We start from the raw sequence: 25,022 nt of genomic DNA, 5'->3' as shown, positions 1-25,022 counted from the left end.
CAGATCCAGGTTTACTTACAAGGAGTATTTTATTGAGTACAGTCAGCACACAGGTGTACCCAGTGGTTGGATCAGACAGCTTCTCTAAACCCAGAGCCATGGGGTACAATGGATTTTATACCATACATGGTAGCAATGAGGCAGCATGACAGCAGCAAGCACCCCCTAGCATTCATTCCCAGCATAGACTAGAAGTGTTTGGTTCTCAGCACAGCCAACTGCAGCTTTAACACAAACAAATTTCACTTCCCGGGCACATCTTGATATTGGCCTTTGATTCATCCCAACATGCTCAGAGGCCTACTAGCAAGGGAATTGCACCAATAATAAATTTAAGCAAGCATCATGGATCTCTAGGCCCCTTTAACACTACAGGTGACTTGGTTATGCTCCTGAGGCCAATACACCAGGGTTGGAACAACTTGGTCCATCCGGCCTCTGCCGTGTGCCTTGCCTCCTGAATTGTGCCCTGTGATCTATGTACTGACCTTCTGGACTGCTTAACAACCCTGCTTTTGGACTGCGTAACGTACCTGACTGATTTACTGTTTGACCTCTTGCTTGTTACCTTGACTACTCCTGTTGCTGCCTGATCCTCATTGCCTGCCTGCCTGCCTGCCTGCCAGTATTCTGACCTCTGCCTGTTACTTTGACCACTCTTGCCTTAGCCTAAACCTCCTTGAACTGAAACCTGTGTGCTTGAGCATCTGCTTGCCAACTTGACTATTCTATTGCATTGCTCCGTGTATTTGCTTACAAACAGCCAAGACTCGATCTAGACCTCACCCAACCTGGCACCCTCCAGATATGTTTCCTGGGGTGGAGCCAAGGAAAGGGAGGGGCCAGAGGGGGTGGGGCCAGGGAAAGGGAGGGTCCAGAGGGGGGTGCTCCCAACTTCTTCTTCTTCAACTTTTTCTTCATCATCATCATTCATCATTCTATACCGCCCCATAGCCGAAGATCTCTGGGCGGGTTTCAAAGTTTAAAAACCGTTACAAATACATTATACGAAGTATAAAACCATTTACATGAAAACAGATAAACAGACAGCACATACAGATACACATATATCTAGAAATGATTGTAAACAATCAACCATAAGACAAATCCAGGACCTGATTAAAGATGCATCATATGCTGCTGAATGCCTGAGTAAAGAGAAAAGTCTTAACCTGGTGCCGAAAAGATAATAGTGTTGGCATCAGGCAGGACTCATAGGGAGAGAGCATTCCGTAATTGGGGGGTCACCATCAAGAAGGCCCTCTCCCTTGTTGTTGCCTTTTGAGCCTTCCTCTGAGGAGGCACCTGGAGGAAGGCCTTAGATGCTGAACGTAGTGTATGGTAGGCCCATGTCGGGAGAGGCCCTCCATCAGGTATTGCAGTCCCAGGCCCCAATTTTACAGCAATTTGTGTTGATGCCCAGGGCGCTTTTACCAAATGTCTGATGTGCCCACAGCCCCCAAATGGATGCGTACTCTTGTTTTATAGGAAGGGCCGTAGCTCTTGGCAGAGGGTATGGCTTGCATTCAGGAAATCCCAGAGTTCAATCCCTGGCATCACTACTTAAAAAAGAATCTCATTTATCAGTTGCTGGTAAAAAAACCCTACCTAAGAAGCCAGGGCATGGCTGCCAGGGCATGGCTGGACCTGTTCAGCATATTCTTAACATTGTCCCAGCTGAATTATGATTTAGACCACCCAGTGCCCACCAGATGTTTTGGACTGCAGCTCCCACAATCCTGCCAGGTCGATTTAGAATAAGAAAGATGCAAAGCCCGCTCTTACAGAACATATTGCATTATCAGTATTTGCTCTTGTTTTCCCCACAGGGCTATTGCTCTATATGACAAACGGATTCAGTGGCTATTGCAGGACAGCAGAAAGGTAATGTGCACCATTTATTCACTTAAAGGAAAACCCTTTATGTATCACAAAAAATGAAAATAGAATCATTATTCTTTCAAATTCAAATACCTGCCACCACCATCACTGTCAATGTTGAGCACGGGAACTGAGGAGCAACAGATTTTAGACAATTACCAAGTTCTCATGATCATGGAGGGGGAAATAATTATTTCCCCTCTGGGATCGTGCAAACTGGCTCAATGAGTTGGTTTGCACAACACGGAAGCCCACCGTGGCTTAGTTTAGCCATGGGGCTGTTGTGTCATACCATGTCATGTGAAGCCAGTGTCGTGGGTTGTTTGAGGGGGCAGGCAACCCTCAAATAACCCTAAAATGAGCTATGAGTTACTTGAGGGTTGTCTACCCCCTCAAAATGACCCAGGACACTGGCTTTGCACGACACGGCAAGCTACAAGTGTGCTACCTGCGTATTCAAAATGGCAGCCGGTGTGCTCCGCTAAGCCCCGGAGGGAAATTAACTGGCAGTGGCTTAGTGTTATGTGTGAACAGCCCCTATGACAAGGAAGTCTTTCTTCACACAGCGCAGTGTTAACCTTTGGAACCCATTGCTATTGTATTTTATCCTTGCTTCCAATAGAGGTGGGTTCTAGGTAACTCAGTGGCTAGAAAGTGCAGCCCCCATTTGCCATTGTGTATCCTTAACTGCCGGGCAGGGAATGCTGGATCTTGTATGTTGCTTGCTGTTCCCCCTGAGATCTCTGCCTGGTCAGAGTGAGGCAGCTGTTCAAGCACCAGATTTAAAAGGGCAGCAAAGTGTCATCTATTAAGTTTGTTATTAGTATGTTTTTACTGCCAAAGATGAGGAGAGGGGGTTGTGGGATTTTCTGCCTTATGTGCCTGTCAGGGCTCCCCTTATGACCTGGACCCCCTGAACAACTCCTTAAGGATCTCTTGCCTCCTAAAGAGTCCCAACTTCCTTCTTTTACCTTCTCCTTTCCAATAATGCTGTAGATGTTAGGTAATTGACACTCTAGACACAGGATTTAACCACAACAGTTTACTGGTAAATTAAAGCAAGCAAATCACAACTAAAGGTACTTACACAATACAAAAGGCATGAAGAGAAAAGAAAAGTTGCAAAATGCAAGTTCCTTTACCCTAGGTGTACTTAGACTTCTCCAGGCTGCTTCTTCCTGCTCCCTCTTCAGGCTCTCGTCTTGCCAACTCTGCTCTTACTGGCTCTCTCACTCTCTTTATATGCCTTCCTCCCTCAAAACCAAAAGTACTGTTTCAAACCTGAAGAAATGAAACTTAACTAGGGAAATGAAGCTGAAACTTAAACCAGGAAAATGAAACTACTCCTCTCAGGGAAATCCCCTTCCAACAAAAACTCCAGGCCTCTAGGCCTGGACTTTTTCTTTTCCTTGCCTCTGTAGGCCTCAAACTTTCATAGTGCCCAAATAATGTGCTTGGCTTTGTGCCCTAGTGAAGGGTACCATTTGCTGATCCGCCTAAGGCAACAAAATGTCTTGTGCCATCACTGTCAATATGCAGACATTGTTTTAGTTCCTTTTTGGTTTTCTTCCCCTCCAGATGTTTGGTGTTATTCAAGGGAACAATATCGGAGTTCTGGTTGATGCATCAGATATAAGTTGTGGACCAAGACTACGTGATTTCCAAAAAGATCTTCAGGTAAATATTACTGAAGCACATGCCTGCTCTTAACATCAGAAGTGATGGTGGGTTGGAGTGATGCAGTGGATAGCATGTTGGACTAGAACTGGTCAGATGTGGGTTCAAATCTATACTCAGCTATGATTCTCACTAGGTCATCCTGGGCAATTCACTCCCTTTTAGGGTCTAATTACACAATGATTGCGTTCACACAACATGCTAACCTACACTCGGTGGTTGAGTGTGGGTTGTTGAACCATAGGTTGTTGAACCGTGGTTTGGCATGTTGTCTGAACCCAGGACATTTTCTACAGGGTGGCTTATTAACCATGCAGTGTGGCTTATTTTTCTTGAACAAGACATCTTGAGAACCCATGGTTTATTGTTGGGTTGTTCAGGGTGTTTAACAAGCCACACAGCATGGTTAACAAGCAACCTTGTGGAAAATGCGCTGCATTCAGACAACATGATAACCCACCCTGCGGAAAATGCACTGTGTTCAGACAGCACAATAACCCACAGTTCAGCAACAGCCTGCACTCAACCACTGAGCGTGAGTTAACATATTGTTTGTTGAACCCTGGGTTAGTGTCTTGTCTCAATGCAGCACATTTTCCGCAGGGTGGGTTAGTGTGTTGCCTGAATAAAGCCAGGGTGGCTTGTTAACCCAACAATGAGCCATGGGTTCTCAAGGTGGGTAGTTCAAGAAAAATAAGCCACACTGCATGGTTAACAAGCCACCCTGGTTGCATTCAGACCACACAATAATCCACAGTTCAACAAGAAACCCATGGTCCAAAACAACCCACACTCAACCACTGAGTGTGGGTTAGCATGATGTGTGAACAGCCCCAACGTCTTTTAGAACATAACATTCTATTCAGTGACGAAAAGAATACTGAATTGGCTGTTCATAAAAATCTAGAGATGAAATCCTACTTTGTTTATTGCAGGGTACATAACACCAAAATAGCGCTGGAAAGGTTTTTTTTCCCTAATTGAAAAATGAGAATACTGCATCTCACAAGTTGATCTCTGTGAATGTGGGGGTGTACAGGGAATTCCTTGGCTTCCGCCAAGTTTGTTTTGCCAGAGGCAGCTCTGTTCATTGTTGACTAAAAGTTTTTTGTTTTATTCTTAAGTCGTTAATAGATAAGCAGCTGTGTTATATGAAGAAATTATACTTCGTTTCATTTGGGACCGAGGTTTCATCTCTTTGGTCGAAGCTGCAAGCAATCAGTGTGAAAGTGTGAGTGTGTTGTTTAGCTCCAAGGTATCCATCTTTTGTCTTAGCTGTATTCTCCTGTTCTTGCTTTTTAGGAATTGCTTGTGCTTTTATTGATTATGCTGAATGCCGATCTGGGTACATTTAGTAGATGAGCAGGTATAACAACAACAACAATAATAATGGGTTAGATCTGGACTTGGTCGTACTTGGTATAGACTCATTGGAATGACTGGGAGTTAAGCTACTCATGACTAACTGAAGTCCAATTTATTTCAAAGAGTATTCTCTAAATAGGACATGATAATAGTAATAATAATCACTAATCAATAATTAATAATAATAATAATAATATACAAGAAGGCCATATGTTTGGAAGAGATGTATTCTCTTGCAATCTGAAATACAAGATCAGTGCACAAGAGAAGCACTGCTCAGGAAGGGAACTGGGAGAAGCTGCAGGAACTTCACCGTCACCCCTGTGTCTCTGTCAGAGCCTTACGAATTGTACCAGAAGGAGAGAGTGAGGCATGGGAGAGATCAGCTCTTGCTGGTTGTAAGACAGCTGGTTGCTGATTCCTGCCTGTGGCATTTTTGGAGTTGTTCGCTGGTTGTTGGCCAATGTCTCATTGCCTTGGAAGGATTCAGAGTATTTGGCTGATAGTAATCTCAGTTTTTCAAACTTGCTGCTGCTGATAGTAATCTCCTTGTATACCATCCAAATGGTATGAGCTGTACAAGCATTCTACAAGCTGTCTGGTGCATCAGACAGATATAGCAAAGTGTTCCATTTTCAGAAGCAATTTTAAAAGCACATTGGCCAGATAATTGTATTGTTCTCATTTCCTCCATCTGACTTCCTATGAACTGTAAATAGTACTAGCCAATGTAATCCAAGGCAAAACAGTGTCTCCAGGCAAAGCATTCAATGGATGGTTGTGAGCAGATTTTTCATTCATTTTATTGTCATTTGTTCACATGCTCATTTGCCTGCGAGGTTAGATTTCTGTCAGGGTTGGATCGGAGCCCAGAGAGCCCTAAAGCAGTTCTGATTCTGAGGAAAAGATAGAAACCGCGGGAGGGGAACCCACGTGCTGTTCAGAGGAGCAGCCAGGGGGAGAGCCCCTCCAGGCACACATTCCTGAGAGTTATCGTGACCCTGGCAGGGAGGTGCAACAGCAGTTTCTGGACGCTAGGTGCTGGCGCAGCATCAAGAGAGAGATGGCAGGCGCTGAGAGGAGGCGCTCAGCCTGCTTGGCGCGACAGCAACAGCAGCACCCTGATGCCTCACGGGAAAAGGGTGGACTCTGTCCTCCTAGCCCATAAGTACAGAGGTTTCCTGCCTTCCCCTCCAAACAGAGATCAACTGATTCCTAAGGTTAGAACCCCCAAGTAGGCAGCTCTCTTAAGTCTCAGTCAGAGGATCAAGCAATTAGCATGTGTAAGCATCATTAGGCTGAATGGGAATAAAGCCTTGGAAAAGAGCCCTGTTGTCTGCGTGTTGATTCTGGCTACCTGAGGATTTCAGAAGGCAGCAGGGGCGACCTCCTGACAATTACTGCAACACATCCTACATGGGGCTGCCTTTGAAATGTGTATGGGAACTGCACTGGGTGCAAAATGTGGCAGCCAGATTGCTTTCTGGTGCATGATTGTTAGCGCCCCAATTTGATGTCAAGTGCACAGGTTTCTGATTCATTTTGGGGCCTAATTCAAGGTGCTGGTGTTTACCTATAAATCCTGAAATGGCTTAGGGCCAGGATATCTCAAAGAGTGCCTCCCCCATATGAACATGCCTGTAGGCTCAGATACTCTTAAGAGGCCCTGTTACATGTCCCACCGCTAAAAGAGGTTTCATTGGTGGGAATGCAAGACAGGGCCTTTTCTGTGGCAGCACCCCAATTCTGGAATTCTCTCCCAAAGGAGGTGAGATTAGCCCCCATCCTCAATGGCATTTAGGCATTTAAATGGCATTTAAAACATCCCTATCCTGTGCAGCTTTTATTAATGGAAGGTTTAAACTGTGAATCTTTGATCTTAAGGTTTCAGTTTTAATTTTCAGTTTGATGTGTTTTTTTTTTTATGTAAACCACTTTGGGGGCCTGTGTTGGGGCCAAAAAGCAGTATAAAAAAATGCTTCCATCCTGTCTGCAGAACCTTTTCGAGGCTAATATTTGGACTTTGACAGTGTGGTAGTATTTGGGTGTGTTTTCTGTGATAATTCTTTGGCATATATCTAAATGACATGCAAGAGATTCCACTTTCATGTTTATTTTTCCTTCTAGTTTACAGGAAGCGAGGCAATGGGTGCAGGAACTGAAACCCAGCGGAGGCTGCAATTTGCTGAAAGCTTTGAAGAAGTCCCTTGTAGTAAAAGAATTGGATTCGATGGTGATTATTGTAGGAAGCTGGTAGGTCACGTGACTGAACTGTTGCCAAACAATGGGTCTGTTAGCACAACACACCACAGCTTGTCATGGCCAGGGTAGGCCTTATTTATCTATTTATTCATTCCACTAGCTGAAGCTCTCTGGGCGGTTCCCAAAAATTAAAACCACAAAGCGCACCATAAAAACAATATAAAACATGAAAGCATTAAAACCGCAATATCACAATGCAACGAGAAGAAAACCTAGGAGCAATGCAGAGATTTAAAATACAGATTTAAAACACCAAAGCTAAAAGACTAGGAAGCTAAAATACTGGGAGAATAAAAAGGTCTTCGCCTGGCACCAGATGGAGCACAACGTAGGTGCCAGGCGAACCTCTCTAGTCTAGTTGCCAGCAACTGGCGCCATAGGTGAACCATGCAATCAGCGCCTCCACCCCAAAACCCCAAGGGCAGTTCTAAGCTGAGGTTTTTGGTAACCTGGGAAACATGTTGCCCCTGTTTTCCATTTAATGACAAGGCAACACACACACCCCTCCATCTTTGTAGGCCGAAATATTATTTATAATAGAACATGCCCCAAATAGGGGTGTTGTTTTTTTTTATACAAAGCATAGTATCAGCACAGATGCTCTGATAAAAAACAACAAAGGAGACAAGCACAGCCATCCATCTGCTCTGCAAAGGAACAGAAGCCCTATCCACAACGCCCAAGGGAGGTCCATGGAAGAAGGGGGCCGGTTGCATCCTGGGGGCGACATGGCCAACGAGGTGCCGCCTGTCAGAGCCCAGCTTCAGTACAGCAGTGGGCCTTGTAGGTTATAGCCAGGATTTAATTAGAAGTAGCCTGGAAGGGCTTCTGCCTGTTCAGCCTCTGGAATGCCAGAGTCTGTGTGAGCTTCTCTCTGTCAGTGTTCTCAGAGCAGAACCAGGGGGAGTCACCCCATCCCTGTTGTAATGCCCTGACCGTGGGCTTCGACCTCTTAATTAAGAGGTGCCAAGACAGTGATAAATCAGACCCAGGTTTACTTACAAGGAGTACTTTATTGAGTAGCTTGTAGCACACAGGCGTACCCAATGGTTGGATCAGACAGCTTCTCTGAACCCAGAGCCATGGGGTACAATGGGTTTTATACCATACATCTAGGGATGGCGGAGAATTCCGCCACAGACCTCAGTGAGGCCAGATTCCAGAGAATCCGGCCTCCGGAGTCTGTGGCAGAATGGGGCACTCACCTCCGCCTCCTCCCGGAATCCGTGTGTGGCCAGCTCCTCTGTGCAGTGATCCTGCAGAGCCGGCCACCAGCTCCGCAGGATTGCCTCAGAGCCGAGCTGTCTCAGACAGATTCCGGGGGGAGGGACGGATCGCCTCCCCCCATGGGCGGATTCCCACCCAGACCAGCAGGTAGGGAATCTGCTCATCCCTACATACATGTCAGCAGTGAGGCAGCACGACACTAGCAAGCACCCCCTAGTGTTCATTCCCAGCACAGCCACCTGCAGCTTGGCATAAACAAACTTCACTTCCCAGGCACAAGACACTCTACTCATTAGTATGGAATGTGCTGGGCCTGTTATTGACCCTTTGACTCATCTCACATGCTCAGAAGCCTCCAATTAACCTAAACAGAGCATTATGGATCTCTAGGCCCCTCCAACACTACAGGTGCCTTGATTACAGGTCTGGGGCCAATACACCTGTCCACCTGCTGGTCTGGCCTTGGCAGGCAGGGCGGCTGGAAGCTGTCCGTGAGAACCTGACAGAGGTCTGGTGGGGTTCATTTGCAGTTGCAACATAATTTACAACATCAGCCAGCCGGCTATGCAGGTCTTGATGTTTTTGAAGACGGCTACTACAATATCTTCTTTTTCTAAATCAGGCTGGATCTCCCAGCTTATAGGGTTTGTTGCAGCTTGCAGGAGCATGGTAGTAGAGTTTTTGGTTTGGCTAGGAACATGCTGTCAGGCTTCCCAATCCCCCCAGTATACACACTCAGACAACGACACTGGACACCCAAATCAGTGAGATTTCTTTATTGCAGGGAATCTCATGGCAAAAGCTTAATGGTACACTCTTCAGAAATCATATAGCTTATGGTCAGCAGCGATAGGCTCTATGTAATTCCAGAACAGTCGAAAGCTGAACACTACTACCGTGACTGAGATCCTTAACATGGTTTCTCCGTTGACATCTCCACAGTTCTGAACACAAGGGAAGGGACTCTGGATTCCTGGGTACCTATCCCAGACTATCCTTTCACGGGGCTCCAACCCCAGACATGGAAAGGGAATGATTCCTGGAATGAACCCATCAGGCAATCAGGATAACGTCTTGAAAGGTCTAACAACCCACACCCATAGAGAGTCCAACTCTGAATCTTTTGTTGATAACTCTAGGCTACATGGTCAAGGCCCACCAAGATCAAGGGAGGGGCATGCCCACACACGCAAGGAGTTCCAGGCCACCGCTTTCACATTGGCAACTCCACGCTGCATGAGTTCTGGCAGAGGGAAGTCCAAAAGTCGTAGATCAAACCCAGCCTGCCGTACACTGAGCTGACTACCAACACAGACACACAATCCACAGCAACAAGAGTTTAAGTCTATGAAAAGCCTCACAGTACTTTTCATGGCAAGTCCTTAACAATCCAAAGTTCCAGTCCATGTGCAGAGTGCCTCCAAAAGCCCAGACGATGATGGATGAGCCAAACAGAGAAGGCTTCGGGCAATGAAGATGAGATGTTCCTAGCAAAGGCTCTTTGCCTTTGCATCAGCTTAAAAGGGAAGGTGTGAGCTTCCCCGAAACGGAATTTGGCCCCCAGGCTGAAAGAGGTTCTGCACCTCTGAGACAAACAAGCAAACAATTTGGCTTTAAGCATCTGATCTATGGATGCAACTAAGCTTCGTATGGATTTGCACTGGGGCTGCTCAAGGGAGGAATGGATCATTACATTATGAGAACACACCTGCACTAGAGACTTCATAAGGGCTATTGATTACATTGATCAAACCCGGGGTGGATTCTCGATTGTTACCCCTTTATTGATCCATGGATTTGCTCAGCTTTCCATTTCTCTCCTCCTGAATTCCAGGCTAACTAGCCATTTTTAAATTGAATGGGGATTCCACTGTTGACTTCAATTAGAGGCTGATCATATCCATGTTCATTGGGGCATTTCCCTTCCTTATTTGACATTTATATGTTGCCTTTTTCTTTCTTTCCCCCCCCTCTTTCTTCGCCCCCCCCCCCCCCCAGTCCAGATCAGGCTTCAGGAATCTTGTCTGATTATATCCAACAATGTACAGCGGGGAGAAATCTGCTGGTCCATACTGTCACGTATGATTGTAGCAGTCAAGTGCCTCCTGTAAGTCTCTGGGGAAGGATGATAGCTCAGCTGTAGAGCACATCTTTTGCATGCAGGAGGCCAGATTCCACCCTTTTTGTCGCCAGCTGGATGGGATCCAGTAACAGATATTGACTGGGTTCACAGAACATGCTAATCCACACTCAATGGTTGAGTGTGGGTTGTTGTTGAACCATGGGTTAGCATGTTGTCTGAACGCAGGACATTTTCCGCAGGGTGGCTTGTGAACCATGCAGTCTTGCTTATTTTTCTCGAACAAACTACCTTGAGAAACCAAGGTTTCTTGCTGGGTTGTTCAGGGTGGTTAACAAGCCACACTGCATGGTTAACAAGCCACCCTGTGGAAAATGTCCTGGGTTCAGACAGCATATTAACCCACGGTTCACCAAACAACCCACAGTTCAACAACAACCCACACTCAACCACAGCTAGCATGTTGTGTGAACAGCCCCATTGGGCCGGTTCGTATGCTCAAACAATGCTCAGATGAGCATTGTGATGCAAATGGGGGATCTGCAACCCAATGAGAAATTGTTGAAGGTCACTTGAACATGTGCAGATTTCTCCTGTTGGATTGGGGCATTTTTAAAAATGGTACTTGTCTTGGTTGCAAATTGGCTTCCAGGTCCAAGACAGGATGTGATTTTAAAACTGTTTTGAAGCCTTGAATACCCTGGGACCTCGATACACCATCTGTCTACATATGAGCCCACTCACCAGCTGAGATGTAGTCTGATTATATCAAAAATATAATGTAGGTGCCATCCCATCTTTGTGGCAAGTTTGGACAATGATGGCCAGAAACCGGGGGGTGGGGAGGGGTGTTAACAGAAATTGCCTTATATTTGTGGAACCTCCTTCCTGAAGTGGTATGGAAAGATACCCTCCTGGTGTTTTTTGGGAAGGGTGTAAGATGCACCTTGTCCATCAGGTTTTTGTTTGGCAGTATTGTTTTCATTTTATTTTCTGGCTGTTTCTATGTTATTCAGGGAGCAATCCTACCGGGATAGGTGGCTGCCTCCGAACTCACTATCCAGTGCAGGGCAGGAGAAGCGCAGAGGGAATCATCTCCTCTGTGCTTCAGCTGCCTGCATTTTCGGCTAGACAACCGATTTCAGCTGTCTAGCTGTGAGAAGGCAGAGCGGGGGAAGCAGCTGCCAGACAACATGTTGGATATGTCGTACCAGCATTTCTGCCTTCCCCGCCCTGGAATGCCCCCCAGAATGCCTTGTTTTCCCCATTCTGCACTCCTCTTCTGAGCACACTGCAGTAGGCCTCTTAATTTAGAGGTGCCAAGATAGTGATAAATCAGATCCAGGTTTACTTACAAGGAGTACTTTATTGAGTACTGTCAGGGTGGAAACTGACAGTACTCATAGAACCCCAGAGCAGTTCTGATTCTGAGGAGGAACAGCAATCCGTGGGAGAGGAGCCAGCTCATCCCTCACAGGCACAGCAGCTGGCAGAGATTCCTCCTGCCGGCATTCCTGAGATAGATAGTGATCCTAGCAGTGAGAAAGTGTGGTAACGAGGCTTGCTAGATGCTCGACGCAGACGCAGGGAGCGACGAATGATGGAGGGCGCGGAAAGGAGGCGTAGCGCCCATTTGGCATGCAAGCAATGGCTGCCTCCCGTGAACCCAAGGGAAAGAGGGAGGATCTCTCCCTAGCCCATAAGTTCTGGGTCTTCAAGTGACTCTCTTTCAAATGGGGATCAACTGCCTACTCGAAGCATCGGCCACTCTGCTGTTCCTTGTTTTAGTCGCTGGTGATTAGCATCTGAAAGAGTAATTAAGTTGTAAAAGGATTAAAGCTTTGAAAAGAATCCTTTCATCTGTGTCTTGAGTTGGGTATTGGAGTCTACTGAAAGAGGCCGCCAGGGCGCTCCTGACAAGTACGTACAGTGCACAGGTGTACCCAATGATTGGATCAGACAGCTTCTCTGAACCCAGAGCCATGGGGTAAAATGGGTTTTATACCATACATGTCAGCAGTGAGGCAGCATTACAACAGCAGGCGTTACTTAGCATTCATCTACAATTTTCCCAGCATAGGCTAACAGTGCTTGGTCAGAATGGAAACAATTAGAGCTTTCCCAGCACAGACACCTGTAGCTTTAAGGCAAACAAGCTTCACTTCCCAGGCACATCCTGATAAGACACTCCAGCTCGTTAGTATGAGATGTGCTGAGGCTGTGCTATCGACCTTTGACTCATCCTGATACATCAAGAGTCCTGTTAGGGGAAACAGCAGCCAACTGAACCAGAGTCAGAGAGCATTATGGATCATCTAAGCCCCTCTAAAACTACTGATAACGTGGTTCAGGCCTAAGGCTTTACAAGCGCGCGGGGTCATTCCGAGCTGCCTGCGAGGCAGCGTGGGAGAGGGAGAAGGTCGGTTCTCAGGGAACTGACCTTGGAGTGTGGGCTCCAACGTCAATTCCCAGAAACTGGCTGTCAGGAGGTCACCCCTGCTGCCTTCTGAATCCTCAGGTAGCCAGAATCAACACGCAGACAATAGGGCTCTTTTCCAAGGCTTTATTCCCATTCAGCCTAATGATGCTTACACATGCTAATTGCTTGATCCTACGAGTGAGACTTAAGAGAGCTGCCTACTTGGGGGTTCTAACCTTAGAAATCAGTTGATCTCCGTTTGGAGGGGAAAGCGGGAAACCTCTGTACTTATGAGCTAGGAGGAGAGAGTCCATCCCTTTCCCGTGGGGCATCGGAGTGCCGCTGTTGCCGTCACGCCAAGCAGGCTGAGCGCCTCCTCTCAGCGCCCGCCATCTCGTGCTTGATGGGCACTGGCGCCTAGCATCCAGAAACTGCTGTTGCTCCTCCCTCTCCCTGCCAGGGTCACTATCACTCTCAGGAATATGTACCGGGAGGGGCTCTCCCCCCGGCTGCTCCTCTGAACGGCGCACGGGTTCCTCTTCCGCGGTTTCTATCTCTTCCTCAGAATCAGAATTGCTTTGGAGCTCTTTGGGCTCCGATCCAACCCTGACACCGACGTATCCTATGGCCTTCTAGCCACTGACTAGCAGCCATAGGATTGCTCCCTCAGGGACATTAATATTACATGGTTGGTTTTAAATTGCATCTAAACCATTATGAACGTTTCAGAAACATTGTATATGCATTGTTAAAACATACACACAGCAACAAATACATTAAAACACCAATGATTGCTTCATGGCTCATAAAATGTGTAACAACCGCCTTTGAATCCCTTGGTCATCAAGTATATAACAACATCTGTTGATCTGGGACAACTTTGCAGCTGTTTGTTCTGTTGACCTGACAGCTATTTCCCAGCATTAGTTGGGGGGCTGAATTTCTCCCTGTGGCTGCATTGAAAATATTTTTTTTTTGCTTTTACAATCAGGAAAAATTGTATCAATTTTGCGTATAATTGAGTGCATGTACAAAGTGAGATGGACCATTTAGAAACAGATAAGCTGCAGCCAAAAGAAAAATAACACTTGACATTATTCCCTCTAATTTCATAGTTGTCCCCTGGTTGTATGTAGGGTTCCACCCCCTCCCATTTTATTTTTTATTCTTTACAAAGTTCTGGTTTAGCAAATGTGGCATCTTAAGAAATCATTCTGTGCTCAGCAATTTTCTTTCCTGCCATCAATGCAGGAGGTTCTAAAGAGCATGGCTGAAGAGGTGGGCGGCCGTTATCACTGTTATTCGACGAAGAGTGAGGTAGGTCATGCCTCTCTGGGACATATTCTTATGCACCACTTTAATATGTTCCTATTATAAAGGTCCTTGGCAACTCACTAGCTTAATCATGACTGTCCAAATGGATAGGAAGTTTCCTCATGAGCTCAAAACCTGAAATTTGGTTCACAAATTATCCAGGACTTTGATCACTTTGAAAATCTACAAGTGGGACATTTAAGAACATAAGAGCCATGCTCGATCAGACCAAGGGTCCATCTAGTCCAGCATTCTGTTCACACAGGGGCCAACCAACTGTCAACAGGGAACTCACAAATTTGTATATTTGTGTCTCAAAACAGGGGACTCAAAACATACAACAAAATAATTAATGTTACATCCACACCACCTCTAATCTAGGTCCTAGATATATGAAATCTGCTACACATTTTAGCCCAAGAAGTATTGTTCCGCCCTATATCTTGGTGGCCCTGTGGAGGGCCCTGGGGGTTACCTTCATGGTGCCAGCAGCTCCCGACAGCAAACATGTTTTTTTTATCACAGTGATCCAGAAGTTGACACGATTTCAATGGCGTGATCAGAGACAAAGACGGCAGCCACGTGGAGCAAATATAGGAGGTTTTAGTGTTTTCATAGAATCATAGGGTTGGAAGGGTCCTACAAGACCATCGAGTCTAACCCGCTGCTTAATGCAGGAAGCCTGGTTCCCAGGCAGTCTCCCATCCAAGTACTAACCAAAGTTGGCCCTGTTTAGCTTCCAAGATCAGACGAGGTCAGGCACATCCAGCCCTTTTTGTTTAGTTTTTTTAAAGGCCTATAGCAAGTGTAGGGCTGGCATCAAGGGTAGACATAGTTGGTCATCTGCTGAGGGTCCACACCTCAGCAGGGGCCCACTGACAAAGGCCCCCTGAATTTGCTCCTCTTCACATTTGCAACTTGCTTGTTCACCTGCCTCTCACTCTTGTCCAGACAAAGATGGTGGTGAGAAGGAGGAAGAGATGCCACGGCCTACACGTTCACTGCCTCTCTGCCAGTCAAGCAAGCAAGTGGTAGCAATGATGAGAAAGGGGAGGAGGAGCAAGGGCAGCTGGTGACCATGGTGGTGACAAGGTGGGCTCACTGAAGGAGGGGGCCCATTGATGGTGCCTTGCCCAAGGGCCCTCCAAAACCTGGAGCTGGCTCTGTATCAGTGGTAGGCTGCAGCTGGTGACCATGGTGGTGACAAGGTGGGCTCACTGAAGGAGGGGGCCCATTGATGGTGCCTTGCCCAAGGGCCCTCCAAAACCTGGAGCTGGCTCTGTATCAGTGGTAGGCCCTGCTGAAGCATGGGGGTCCCACCAGCTGATCATGGATGCCAAGTTCTGATGCTGGCCATGTTTGAAAATGGAACACTTGTAGGTCCCTCCTTCAAAATGAGGGATGTTTTAAATTTGAGGTTTTAATTGAAAATTTATTTTTGCGTTAAATGCTTTGGGGTTTTTATCAAAATGTGGTGCATAAATGCAATAAGTAAGTATATCAATCAACATCTGCAAGTAATTAAAAAGAAATCTGACCTTTTAATCTGTTTGTTGTGGTGTGGCACAATCAGAATTGTGACAGCAGCGATATTCAGCTGGTCCTCCATGAACGCCAAAAAGCCTCCAACTTGCTCAACGTCGTAAATGAAATTTACCAGGGCAAGATGGGTGACTTGCTTTTTAATTTAATCAAAGAGGTAAGTGCCCAATTCATTTAATTCTTGAATCTTATACTTGAAAGAGGATAGTAGATTTAAAAATCTGCTGAGTGTCTAATTAGTGTTCAGCAGTGTAGCGAAGCATTACATGATTAGTATTATGTAATTATAATAGTCCTAGAATCCTCTTCAGGGTTCTATTTATCCCTATATTGGGGCTTTCAAGACGTTGAGATGAGGTTGCTTGTGCCCTTTAAAATACTGCATGTAATCAGGAGTGAGTGGTCCACACGTAAATGTTTCTTAAAAGACTGTACGCTGCTTGGTGTATAAAAATACTGTATGGATTCAAAATGGATATCATGTGGTATGGCTTAATTTTTAAATGAGAGATGCTCAACTTCAGAAATGATACTCATGTGTAATACCATAAGAAGAGGAGGCCCCGTGTCGCTCTTGCGCTGGCTGTCCTCCACCATGGTCCTCTGGCAGTGGCTTGCTGCTCCTGTCGCCCCGCATGGCCCCTCTGTTGGCCCAAACCAGCTCCTGGTGGGTTCATGCAGGGGTGGGACCTCCCGACCCTATTCTGGGAGTGACAGAAGCCTTCAAGTGAGACACCAACAGTAAGAAGATGAACTTGGCAGCTGGGGGCTACCGAGGCGACAATGGGAAGCCATACACGTTGAATCGTCTCCACTAAACAGAAGCCCAGATTGCTGCAAAGAAGCTGAACAAGGAATATTTGCCCGTTGCAAATATTGTTAACCATGTTAGTCAGAGTGGCCTGTATGTCACTGTGCAAACAATTTCTTTAAAAATTGAACAGGATCTTTTGAACGGTATCTTTAAGCACTGGTGCCAAATTCTTGCAACAGCTTTTCAAGTCCAGCCATGATATCTACCTCCCCAAACCATCCTGGGGGAATCACACTCCCATCTTCACAGATGCTGGGATGCAGCTGCCAAGCTATTAGTGTATAAGAAGATGCACAAGTCCATCAAGTCTGTCATCTTGCCTCTCACAATGGCCAACCAACCATACTTCTGGGAAGCCCATGAGCAGGACATGAAGGCAAATGGCCCTCTCTGGTTTTTGTCCCCCTGCAACTGGTACTCCAAAAGGCATATTGCCTTTGACTATGGAGATTCCATTTCAAGAGTTATCCTCCATTCATTTTCCTAGCTCCCATGTGAAGATGTGAAGATTTGAAGTGGTTGGCCAAATCCCTGCTCAGTCCCAAGCAGGGGTGGCCCAAGGCAATTTATTGCCTGAGGTGAAGGACAAGATGGTGCCCTCTTCCATTCCATGTACAAAGTCTGACCAGACTGGCAGATGAATCTGCCTTTGACTCAGATGATGGGACACCATTGTCCGCTGCAGCTGCAGGCTAATATAGGGGGCACAGAGCAGGCTGTATGGAACACAGGTATCTCCTCCCAAGGCCTTGCCACCATCCCCCAGCATCTACTGCCTGAAGCAAGTGCTTCACTCTGCTGAATGGTAGGGCCGACCCTGGTCGCAAGGCTTACTCACTAACCTTGGGCCAGTCACTGTCTGTCTGCCTAACTTACCTCACAGAGTTGTTGTGAGGATAAAACAGGGAGGGGGCATGTACAGTGTCCTGAATGTCCTGGAGGGAAGCATGGAATAAAAATGTAATACAGATGAATAGACTGGAATGACAAAAGTTCTGTGTGCATTTGTGTGTAATGTCCCATTAATGTTCACAGCCTCTGAATATTTGGAGGAGACCAAAAAGCATACTGGTCTGGAGAGATGAGATTTTAAATACTTCTATTTAGGGTTCCATGGAGTGTTTGAAGCTTCCCCCTGACAGCTGCCTGCCAAAGCCACCAAAGCACAAAAGTGTTCTTGCGATACAAATCCCAAACTTTTTGTCCAAGACCTCAGCTGAATGGTTAAAAATGAATGGGCTGAAAGGTAAGATGATCCAAAGGGCTCCAAAGGGAATGAAACCTACCCCCGCTTAACCCAATAGAATATGTCAGCCTTTCCACAGCCTGGTGTCCTCCAGATGGGCAGAACTACAACTCCCATCACCCCCAGCCAGTAGTTGGGGATGACGGGAGTTGTAATCTGACCCATCTGGAGGACATCCAGTTGGGGGAAGGCTGGAATAGGCTGCTGTTCACTTACCCTCCACTTTTCTTGTTTGCTACAGCCAAGAAATTAAGCCTTTATCAAGTTTTGGCTCCAAACGCCTTTTCCCCCGTGGAAGAATTTGTGCCCGTTCTTCAGAAAACGGTATCAGCCACTTTACATGAGGTAAATAAGTAAGACCTGTCCTTTGACGAACCATAGAGTTAGAAGTCATCTCGTCAAATGAAACCCCTACCCCTGTGCAGGAAATCCAGAACTAGGGTGTCCTCCACAAATGGCTGTCCATCTTCTACTTGAACACCCCCAGTGAGGACCTCCACCCCTCTGAATCATTGGTTCCATTGTCAAACTGCTCTTGCTGTCAATAAATTTTTCCTAATCGACACCTGAAATCTACCACTCTGTCATGAAACAATGGTGGTTGCTATGATCATTATGATGATGAACCAGCCTGATATCTGTCTGGCACCCAACAATTGGAATCTACTTCCAGCATCAATGTTTACCTTATTTATTTATTTTATTTATTAAATTTATTAATCGCCCATCTGACTGGTCATCCAGCCACCCTGGGCGATGTACAACCCACCATAAAACAATTTAAAACAATAAAATTCTACCATAATTTTTTTTTTTAAATACCCTAACCCACCCCAAATGCCTGCCTGAACAACCACGTTTTTAATGCACGACGGTAGCTCATTAAAGAGGGGGCATGACGGAGTTCCCTAGGGAGGGAGTTCCACAGAGTGGGGGCCACCACAGAGAAGGCCCTCTCCCTCGTCCCCACCAGTCTAGCTGTCCTGGCTGATGGGACAGAGAGAAGGCCATCCGAGGCTGATCTTGTTAAGCGGCCTGTCTGGTGTTGCTGGAGGCGCTCCTTAAGATAGGCTGGGCCGGAACCATATAGGGTTTTAAAGGTCAAAACCAACACCTTGAATTTGGCCCGGAAAACAACTGGTAACCAGTGCAACTCCTTCAGCACTGGAGTGATGTGATCTCGCCGGCGGCTGCCTTTAATCAGGCGAGCCGCCGCGTTCTGTACCAGCTGCAGCTTCCGAACCGTCTTCAAGGGTAACCCCACGTAGAGCGCATTACAGTAGTCTAAACGAGAGGAGACCAGGGCATGTACTACCGATGGGAGCAGATGGTCGGGAAGGAAGGGGCGCAGCCGCCGTATCAGATGGAGTTGATACAGCGCTGTCCGGCTCACAGCTGACACCTGAGCCTCCATGGACAGCTGGGAGTCCAAAATGACCCCCAGGCTGCGGACCTGGTCTTTCAAGGGTAGCCGTACCCCATTCAACACCAGGTCAACATCCCCCAGCCTCCTCTTGTCTCCTACCAAAAGTACCTCGGTCTTGTCAGGGTTGAGCTTCAGCTTATTCCTCCCCATCCAGCCACTCACCGTCTCCAGACATTTGGACAGGGATTCTACGGATTCTACGGTTATTGGTTTCCAGGCTCCATTTAAAGTGCTGGCTTTGGTCCTTAAAGCCATAACAGTCTTGGGCCTGGCTACCCCAGAGATTGTCTGCTCTCCATTCAACCTACCCAGGTTTTGATTTGATATCTGCTTTGCCTCGCCTTTGATTGGCCTGCTTTCTGTGCCATCACTGCAAATGGCTAAATGAGTGAGCACAAGCCATGGGGCCCTCTCAGCGCTGGTGTCAAAAGCTTTGGAATGTCCTTCCTTTGGAAATTTGCCTGGCATCCTCTTTGTCTTAACGTCTTGTCCTAATTAATTTGAATTACTCCTTCCTTAATTCAAATGTGTGGTTTTAATATTGTATGTCATTACTTGAATGATGTGTTTGGAATCTGCTCTCATTAACTTGTGTCTGACTCTTCATGACCCCATGGACCATAGCACGCCAGGCCTTCCTGTCCTCCGCTCTCTCCCGGAGTGTGGTCAAGTTCATATTCATTGCATCGGTGATGCTTTCTAGCCATCTCATCCTCTGCCATCCCCTTCTCCTTTTGCCTTCAGTCTTTCCCAGCATCAGGGTCTTTTCCAATGAGTTTTCTCTTCACATTAGGTGGCCAAAATATTTGAGCTTCAGCTTCAGTATCTGTCCTTCCAATAAGCAGTCAGGGTTGATTTCCTTTAGGATTGACTGCTTTGACTTCCTTGCAGTCCAGGGGACTCGTAAGAGTCTTCTCCAGCACCACAGTTCGAAGGCATCAATTCTTCGGCGCTCAGCCTTCCTTATAGTCCAGCTCTCACAGCCATACCTTACTACTGGGAAAACCATAGCTTGGATTAGACGGACCTTTGTCGGCAAGGTGATGTCTCTGCTTCTTACTATGCTGTCTAGGTTTGCCATAGCTTTCCTCCCAAGGAGCAAGCGACTTTTAATTTTATGGCTACAGTCACCGTCTGTGGTGATCTTGGAGCCCAAGAAAATAAAATCTGTCACTGCTTCCATTTCTTCCCCTTCTATATGCCAGGAAGTGATGGGGCCAGATGCCATGATCTTAGTTTTTTTAATGCTGAGTTTCAAACCAGCTTTTGCACTCTCCTCTTTCACTCTCAACAAGAGGCTTTTTAGATCCTCTTCGCTTTCTGCCATTAGCGTGGTATCGTCTGCGTATCTGAGGTTGTTGATAATTCTCCCATCAGTCTTAATTCCGACCTGTGATTCATCCAATCCGGCATTTCTCATGATGTTCTGAGTGCCTTCCTAGCAGAACATTAAAAGATAATTAATTAATTAATTAATTAATAACACGAACCTGAAATTCTCTCTCTCCTCCTCTTCCCCATTCAGCAGCTTTTTTTCCATTCATGTAAGCAAAAAAGAGGGGACCAACCCATCACTTGTACACACTCAATTTTGGGTGTTATGTGCCTTTTGGCCTTTCTGCTCTGCAGAGCAGAGAGGTGGGTGTCTCCTCCCCACTGACAAATGAAAATCGGGAAAGGCTTCCTTGCTGTCCCAATATTGTTTCACCTTTGTCAGCTTTTAGTTTCTCTCCCCCAACACACACATCCTTTCTCCATCATCCTAGGGAACAGCCTGTAGAAAACTGCAAACCAGGGTTGTTCTATGTTTTCTGGCAAGCTAGGAGGAAAGCCAGTATTTGAATGTTAACCTTACAGCATGTCCTCTTACCCTTTTAGAACAACAAGATTAACATTGCGTGTTCCTCCTCATTTCAGAAAGCAATGATGCAGTTTGAATGGCACGATGGGACTATTAAAAACGTTCATGTGGATCCACCAATACTGTATGACTACCAGGTGAATGAGAAACTTGTGATTCTGCCTGAGGTCAGGTTTAAATGCATTCTAAATTAATTCATGGCACCCATTATTTTGTCTTGTTACTGAGAGGCAGAGGATGAACCGGCAAACAAATGGAACAACTCACTAGTGATATGTTGTGAAGGCATAAATGGACCTTTATACTAGCAAGAGAAAGAGGATAGTAAATGTTACTGCTGGTTTGAGGCTGTACATATATTAATATATCATATATCAATCTCCAGTTGTATGTTATGAAATGCAAGGTGTTTATTCCACTGCTTTTGCTAGCTTTTCTAGCCTGCTACCTGGAAACTGCTCTCTATGCAAGTTTTTTTAAATTTTATTTATTTATTAGATTTATTAGCCGCCTATCTGACCGGCTACCTGGCCACTCTGGGTGGCGTACAATACAAACAACAACACGAAATACAACATATTTACATAACCAGCTGAACAAAACAACATTGCTCTAAAAAACCCTAACCAACCCCAAATGCCCGCCTGAACAGCCAGGTTTTTCAAAGCCCAGCGGAAGCTCATCAAAGAGAGGGCATGGCAGAAGTTACGAGGGAGGGAATTCCACCGAGTGGGGGCCACCACAGAAAAGGCCCTCTCCCTAGTCCTCACCAGCCTAGCTGTCCTGGCTGATGGGACAGATAGAAGGCTTTCAGAGGCCCATCTTGTTGAGCGGCGTCCCTGGTGCTGTTGGAGATGCTCCTTAAGATAGACCGGGCCAGAACCATATAGGGTTTTAAAGGTCAATGCCAACACCTTGAATTGGGCCCGAAAAACAACTGGTAGCCAGCGCAACTCCTTCAACACTGTAGTGATGTGGTCTTGCTGACGGCTGCCTTAAGCAGGCAGGCTGCCGCGTTCAGCACCACCTGAAGTTCTCTCTGTGCCCGTTGTAAAATCAGCATTTTGAATCAAGGTAGTCTCCAGCTCAACATCTAGCCTCTGACTTATGTAGAGGAAACATATAACAGCACGAGGCATTATAAGAATACCTCATTTGTTCTGCCAGGGCAGAGGTTCTTTGGGATTCAAACACAGCAATACATACACCAAGTTGGTTCCTTTCCCATGTTTTATTCAGAGTGAGAGGTGAGATATTAGAACATGGAAAGGCATACTATTAATTAATTCATTCATTCATTCATTCATTTCCTTTCCATTCCATTCCATTCCATTCCATTCCATTCCATTCCATTCCATTCCATTCCATTCCCTCCCTCCCTCCCTTCCTTCCTTCCTTCCTTCATTTATTACATTTATATCCTGCCTTTTTTCCTCCTAAGGAGCCCAAGGCAGCATACATAATCCTCCTCCCCTAGATCTTATCCTCACAACAACAACCCTGTAAGGTAGGTTGGGCTGAGAGTCTGTGACTGGCCCAAAGTCACCCAGTGAGCTTACATGGTCGAGTGGGGACTAGAACCCACACCTCCTGACTCCCAGTCCAACACTCTCGCCACTGTACCACACTGGCTGTACTTATTCCCCTTCTGTTACCAGGAGCCCCACTGCAGTAACAGGTGTGCTTCAGAGCCAATTTGCCATGGTGCATGGCACGATCCTTGGCGCATGGCACGATTGTTCAGCGTTATAAACTCTCTGGGGCTTCTTATACAGTCCAACTCACGCCTACATGACTAAGTCATCATCAACTGCACCTGTGAATGGGCAAACTAATATGTGCGTATCTTCAAGGTTACAAACATTATTCAGGAGTGATTTGCTATCACATCCCACAACTGATCTTTGATTAGTTTATCTATATACCTTCCTACCCTGGCCAGAACATCCACTCTAAATTCTCTCATGAGAATGTTCAGCGAAAGGGGCCGCGCAGAACAGAGATTCAGGCACAACGATTCAGTCATTGGACAACCACTGTTATACACCACTGCACCCTGCTCAGGATCACAATAATCTTCCGGAATGTACCCCACTGCACCATTTCCTTTGCTGAGGAACTGCACTGGCTGCCTATTCACTACCAGGCAAGGTTTAAGGTTTTGGCAGTAGTGTACAAAGCCCTAAACAACTTGGGACCAGGGTATCTGAGAGAGCACCTTCTCCTTTAGCAACCTGCCTGATCACTGAGGTCATTAGAGGGCTTGCTCCTGCTGGTTCCACATGGACCTATGGCCTGACTAGAGGACACCTGGAGAGCCTTCAGTGTGGTGGCTCCCTTCTTATGGAACTCCCTGCCTCTGGAGGTCAGGCAAGCACAACACTGGGTTGTTTTCGACTCCTCCTGAAAACAGTTCTTTTCCAGGAAGCCTTCCTTGGATGACCAGCTTCGGTTTTATTGACACTTTTTTAAAGAATAATTTTAATATGTTTCATTCTTTTTATCTTCTGTTCATTTTATCTCTTGTTGTTCACCACTCCAGAATCTGTTTAGATGTACAGCAGTATAAAAATGTTGTAAATAAAATAAATGTCCTGCCATTAAACTCCCAGGTTCTGACATTCTAAGCTTTAAGGAGGGACCGTGCTCCAGTGCTAGAGCCCATGCTTTGCATTCAAAACAGGAGTGTTGAATCTCATGCCTGCGGGCCAAATCCAGCCCTCTGAGTTTCCCAGTGCTGTTTGTTTGATGGTTTTCCAGCTTTTCCATGGTTCCCCCCCCCCCTTATTCTAAAAGGTTGAGTTGCCTCACCTACGCCTTAATCATTGATTAAGTAAGAGCTTTAAGCATGCTGGCATTTTTTTGCGTGTTAGCCCCAATCCCTTTGCCTTAGGTGCTGCTCTGTTTTGCCTTTGGCCCCGCCCACCACTAGAATGCAGCCTCTGAGAGCTTCTCCAAAATGGAATTCGGCCCTGGGGCTGAAAGAGGTTCAATACCCCTGGTGTAACCGTTAATGTGCAGCATCAGCTATGTTTGTACTGTGTTCACAGAAACAGCTTGGCAGGATGATGAGGAAGTATGAGAGACGCATTGACTGGCTCTCCAGTGCCAGTAGAAGAATTTGGGGCACTGTTTGTGAGAGGAGGTACCAGTATTTTGCTTTCGTGCATCCAGTTCTGTGAAACGATGTCCTACTTTTCTCTTTTTTGTGTCTGTTTTGTTTTGTTTTGGGTTTTAAATGTTATCTACTTTGAATATTTTGATGCTGCTCTTCTGTAAAAACAGAACAGAAACAGAAAAAAAAAAAACCTCCCAGGGAAGAATACAGTAAAACTATTAAAAGTCAGTAAGGGCACAATCCTATGCATGTTTAGACAGAAAAATGTCCTCCCTTTTAAGTAGGACATTTTTCAACTCCCAGGATTCCCCAGCCAACCATGCTGACAGGGCAGGCCCAAGACATTTTGCTGCCTGAGGCGAAGAACAAGATGGCGCCCACTCCCATTCCAGGTACTAAAGCCAACTGGACTGGCAGATGAATCTTAGTTCCATACTGGGGATGGAACATCTTTCTCCACTGCATCTGAAGGCAGCTGGATAGCTTAGGGGGTGCAGAGCAAGCCATGCGACCTACTGTTCTTTCCCCTGACGCTTTCCTGACGCCTCCCAGCATCTGCCGCCTGAAGCAACTGCCTCACTCTGGCCCTGCATGCTGGGTTGTAGGACATTTTTCTGTCTAAACGTGAATAGGATTGCATCTTAAGTTATATAAAATAAGTACAAGCATAAAACAGCAGAAGTAGCAATTACAACACAAAGGCACAAAATTCATTGGCATAGATAAAACCATAAGCAAGGCAACTTACATAAAAAGTCTTTTGCCTGATGTCAGAATGATACCCCTGTTC

General features: G+C 46.2%; 1 protein-coding gene across 1 annotated transcript in view; it reads left to right on the top strand.

Moving 5' to 3' along the window:
• The window catches only part of VWA3A (von Willebrand factor A domain containing 3A), a 67,590-nt gene that overhangs the window by 5,536 nt on the left and 37,032 nt on the right, over positions 1–25,022 (top strand). The window contains 11 exon segments of the mRNA XM_084817870.1: positions 1,830–1,884; positions 3,460–3,558; positions 4,683–4,789; positions 7,051–7,176; positions 10,411–10,519; positions 14,163–14,228; positions 15,799–15,924; positions 17,689–17,827; positions 18,069–18,172; positions 21,171–21,251; positions 24,165–24,259. Of these exon segments, the coding sequence (XP_084673996.1) occupies positions 1,830–1,884; positions 3,460–3,558; positions 4,683–4,789; positions 7,051–7,176; positions 10,411–10,519; positions 14,163–14,228; positions 15,799–15,924; positions 17,689–17,827; positions 18,069–18,172; positions 21,171–21,251; positions 24,165–24,259 (1,107 nt within the window).

This window comes from Heloderma suspectum, chromosome 12, assembly GCF_057233095.1.
Source record: "Heloderma suspectum isolate Gila_16-S chromosome 12, 16-S_ref, whole genome shotgun sequence".
Taxonomy (NCBI): domain Eukaryota; kingdom Metazoa; phylum Chordata; class Lepidosauria; order Squamata; family Helodermatidae; genus Heloderma; species Heloderma suspectum.
Note: the sequence above shows the minus strand (reverse complement) of the source record. Positions and strands in the feature narration are given on the sequence as shown.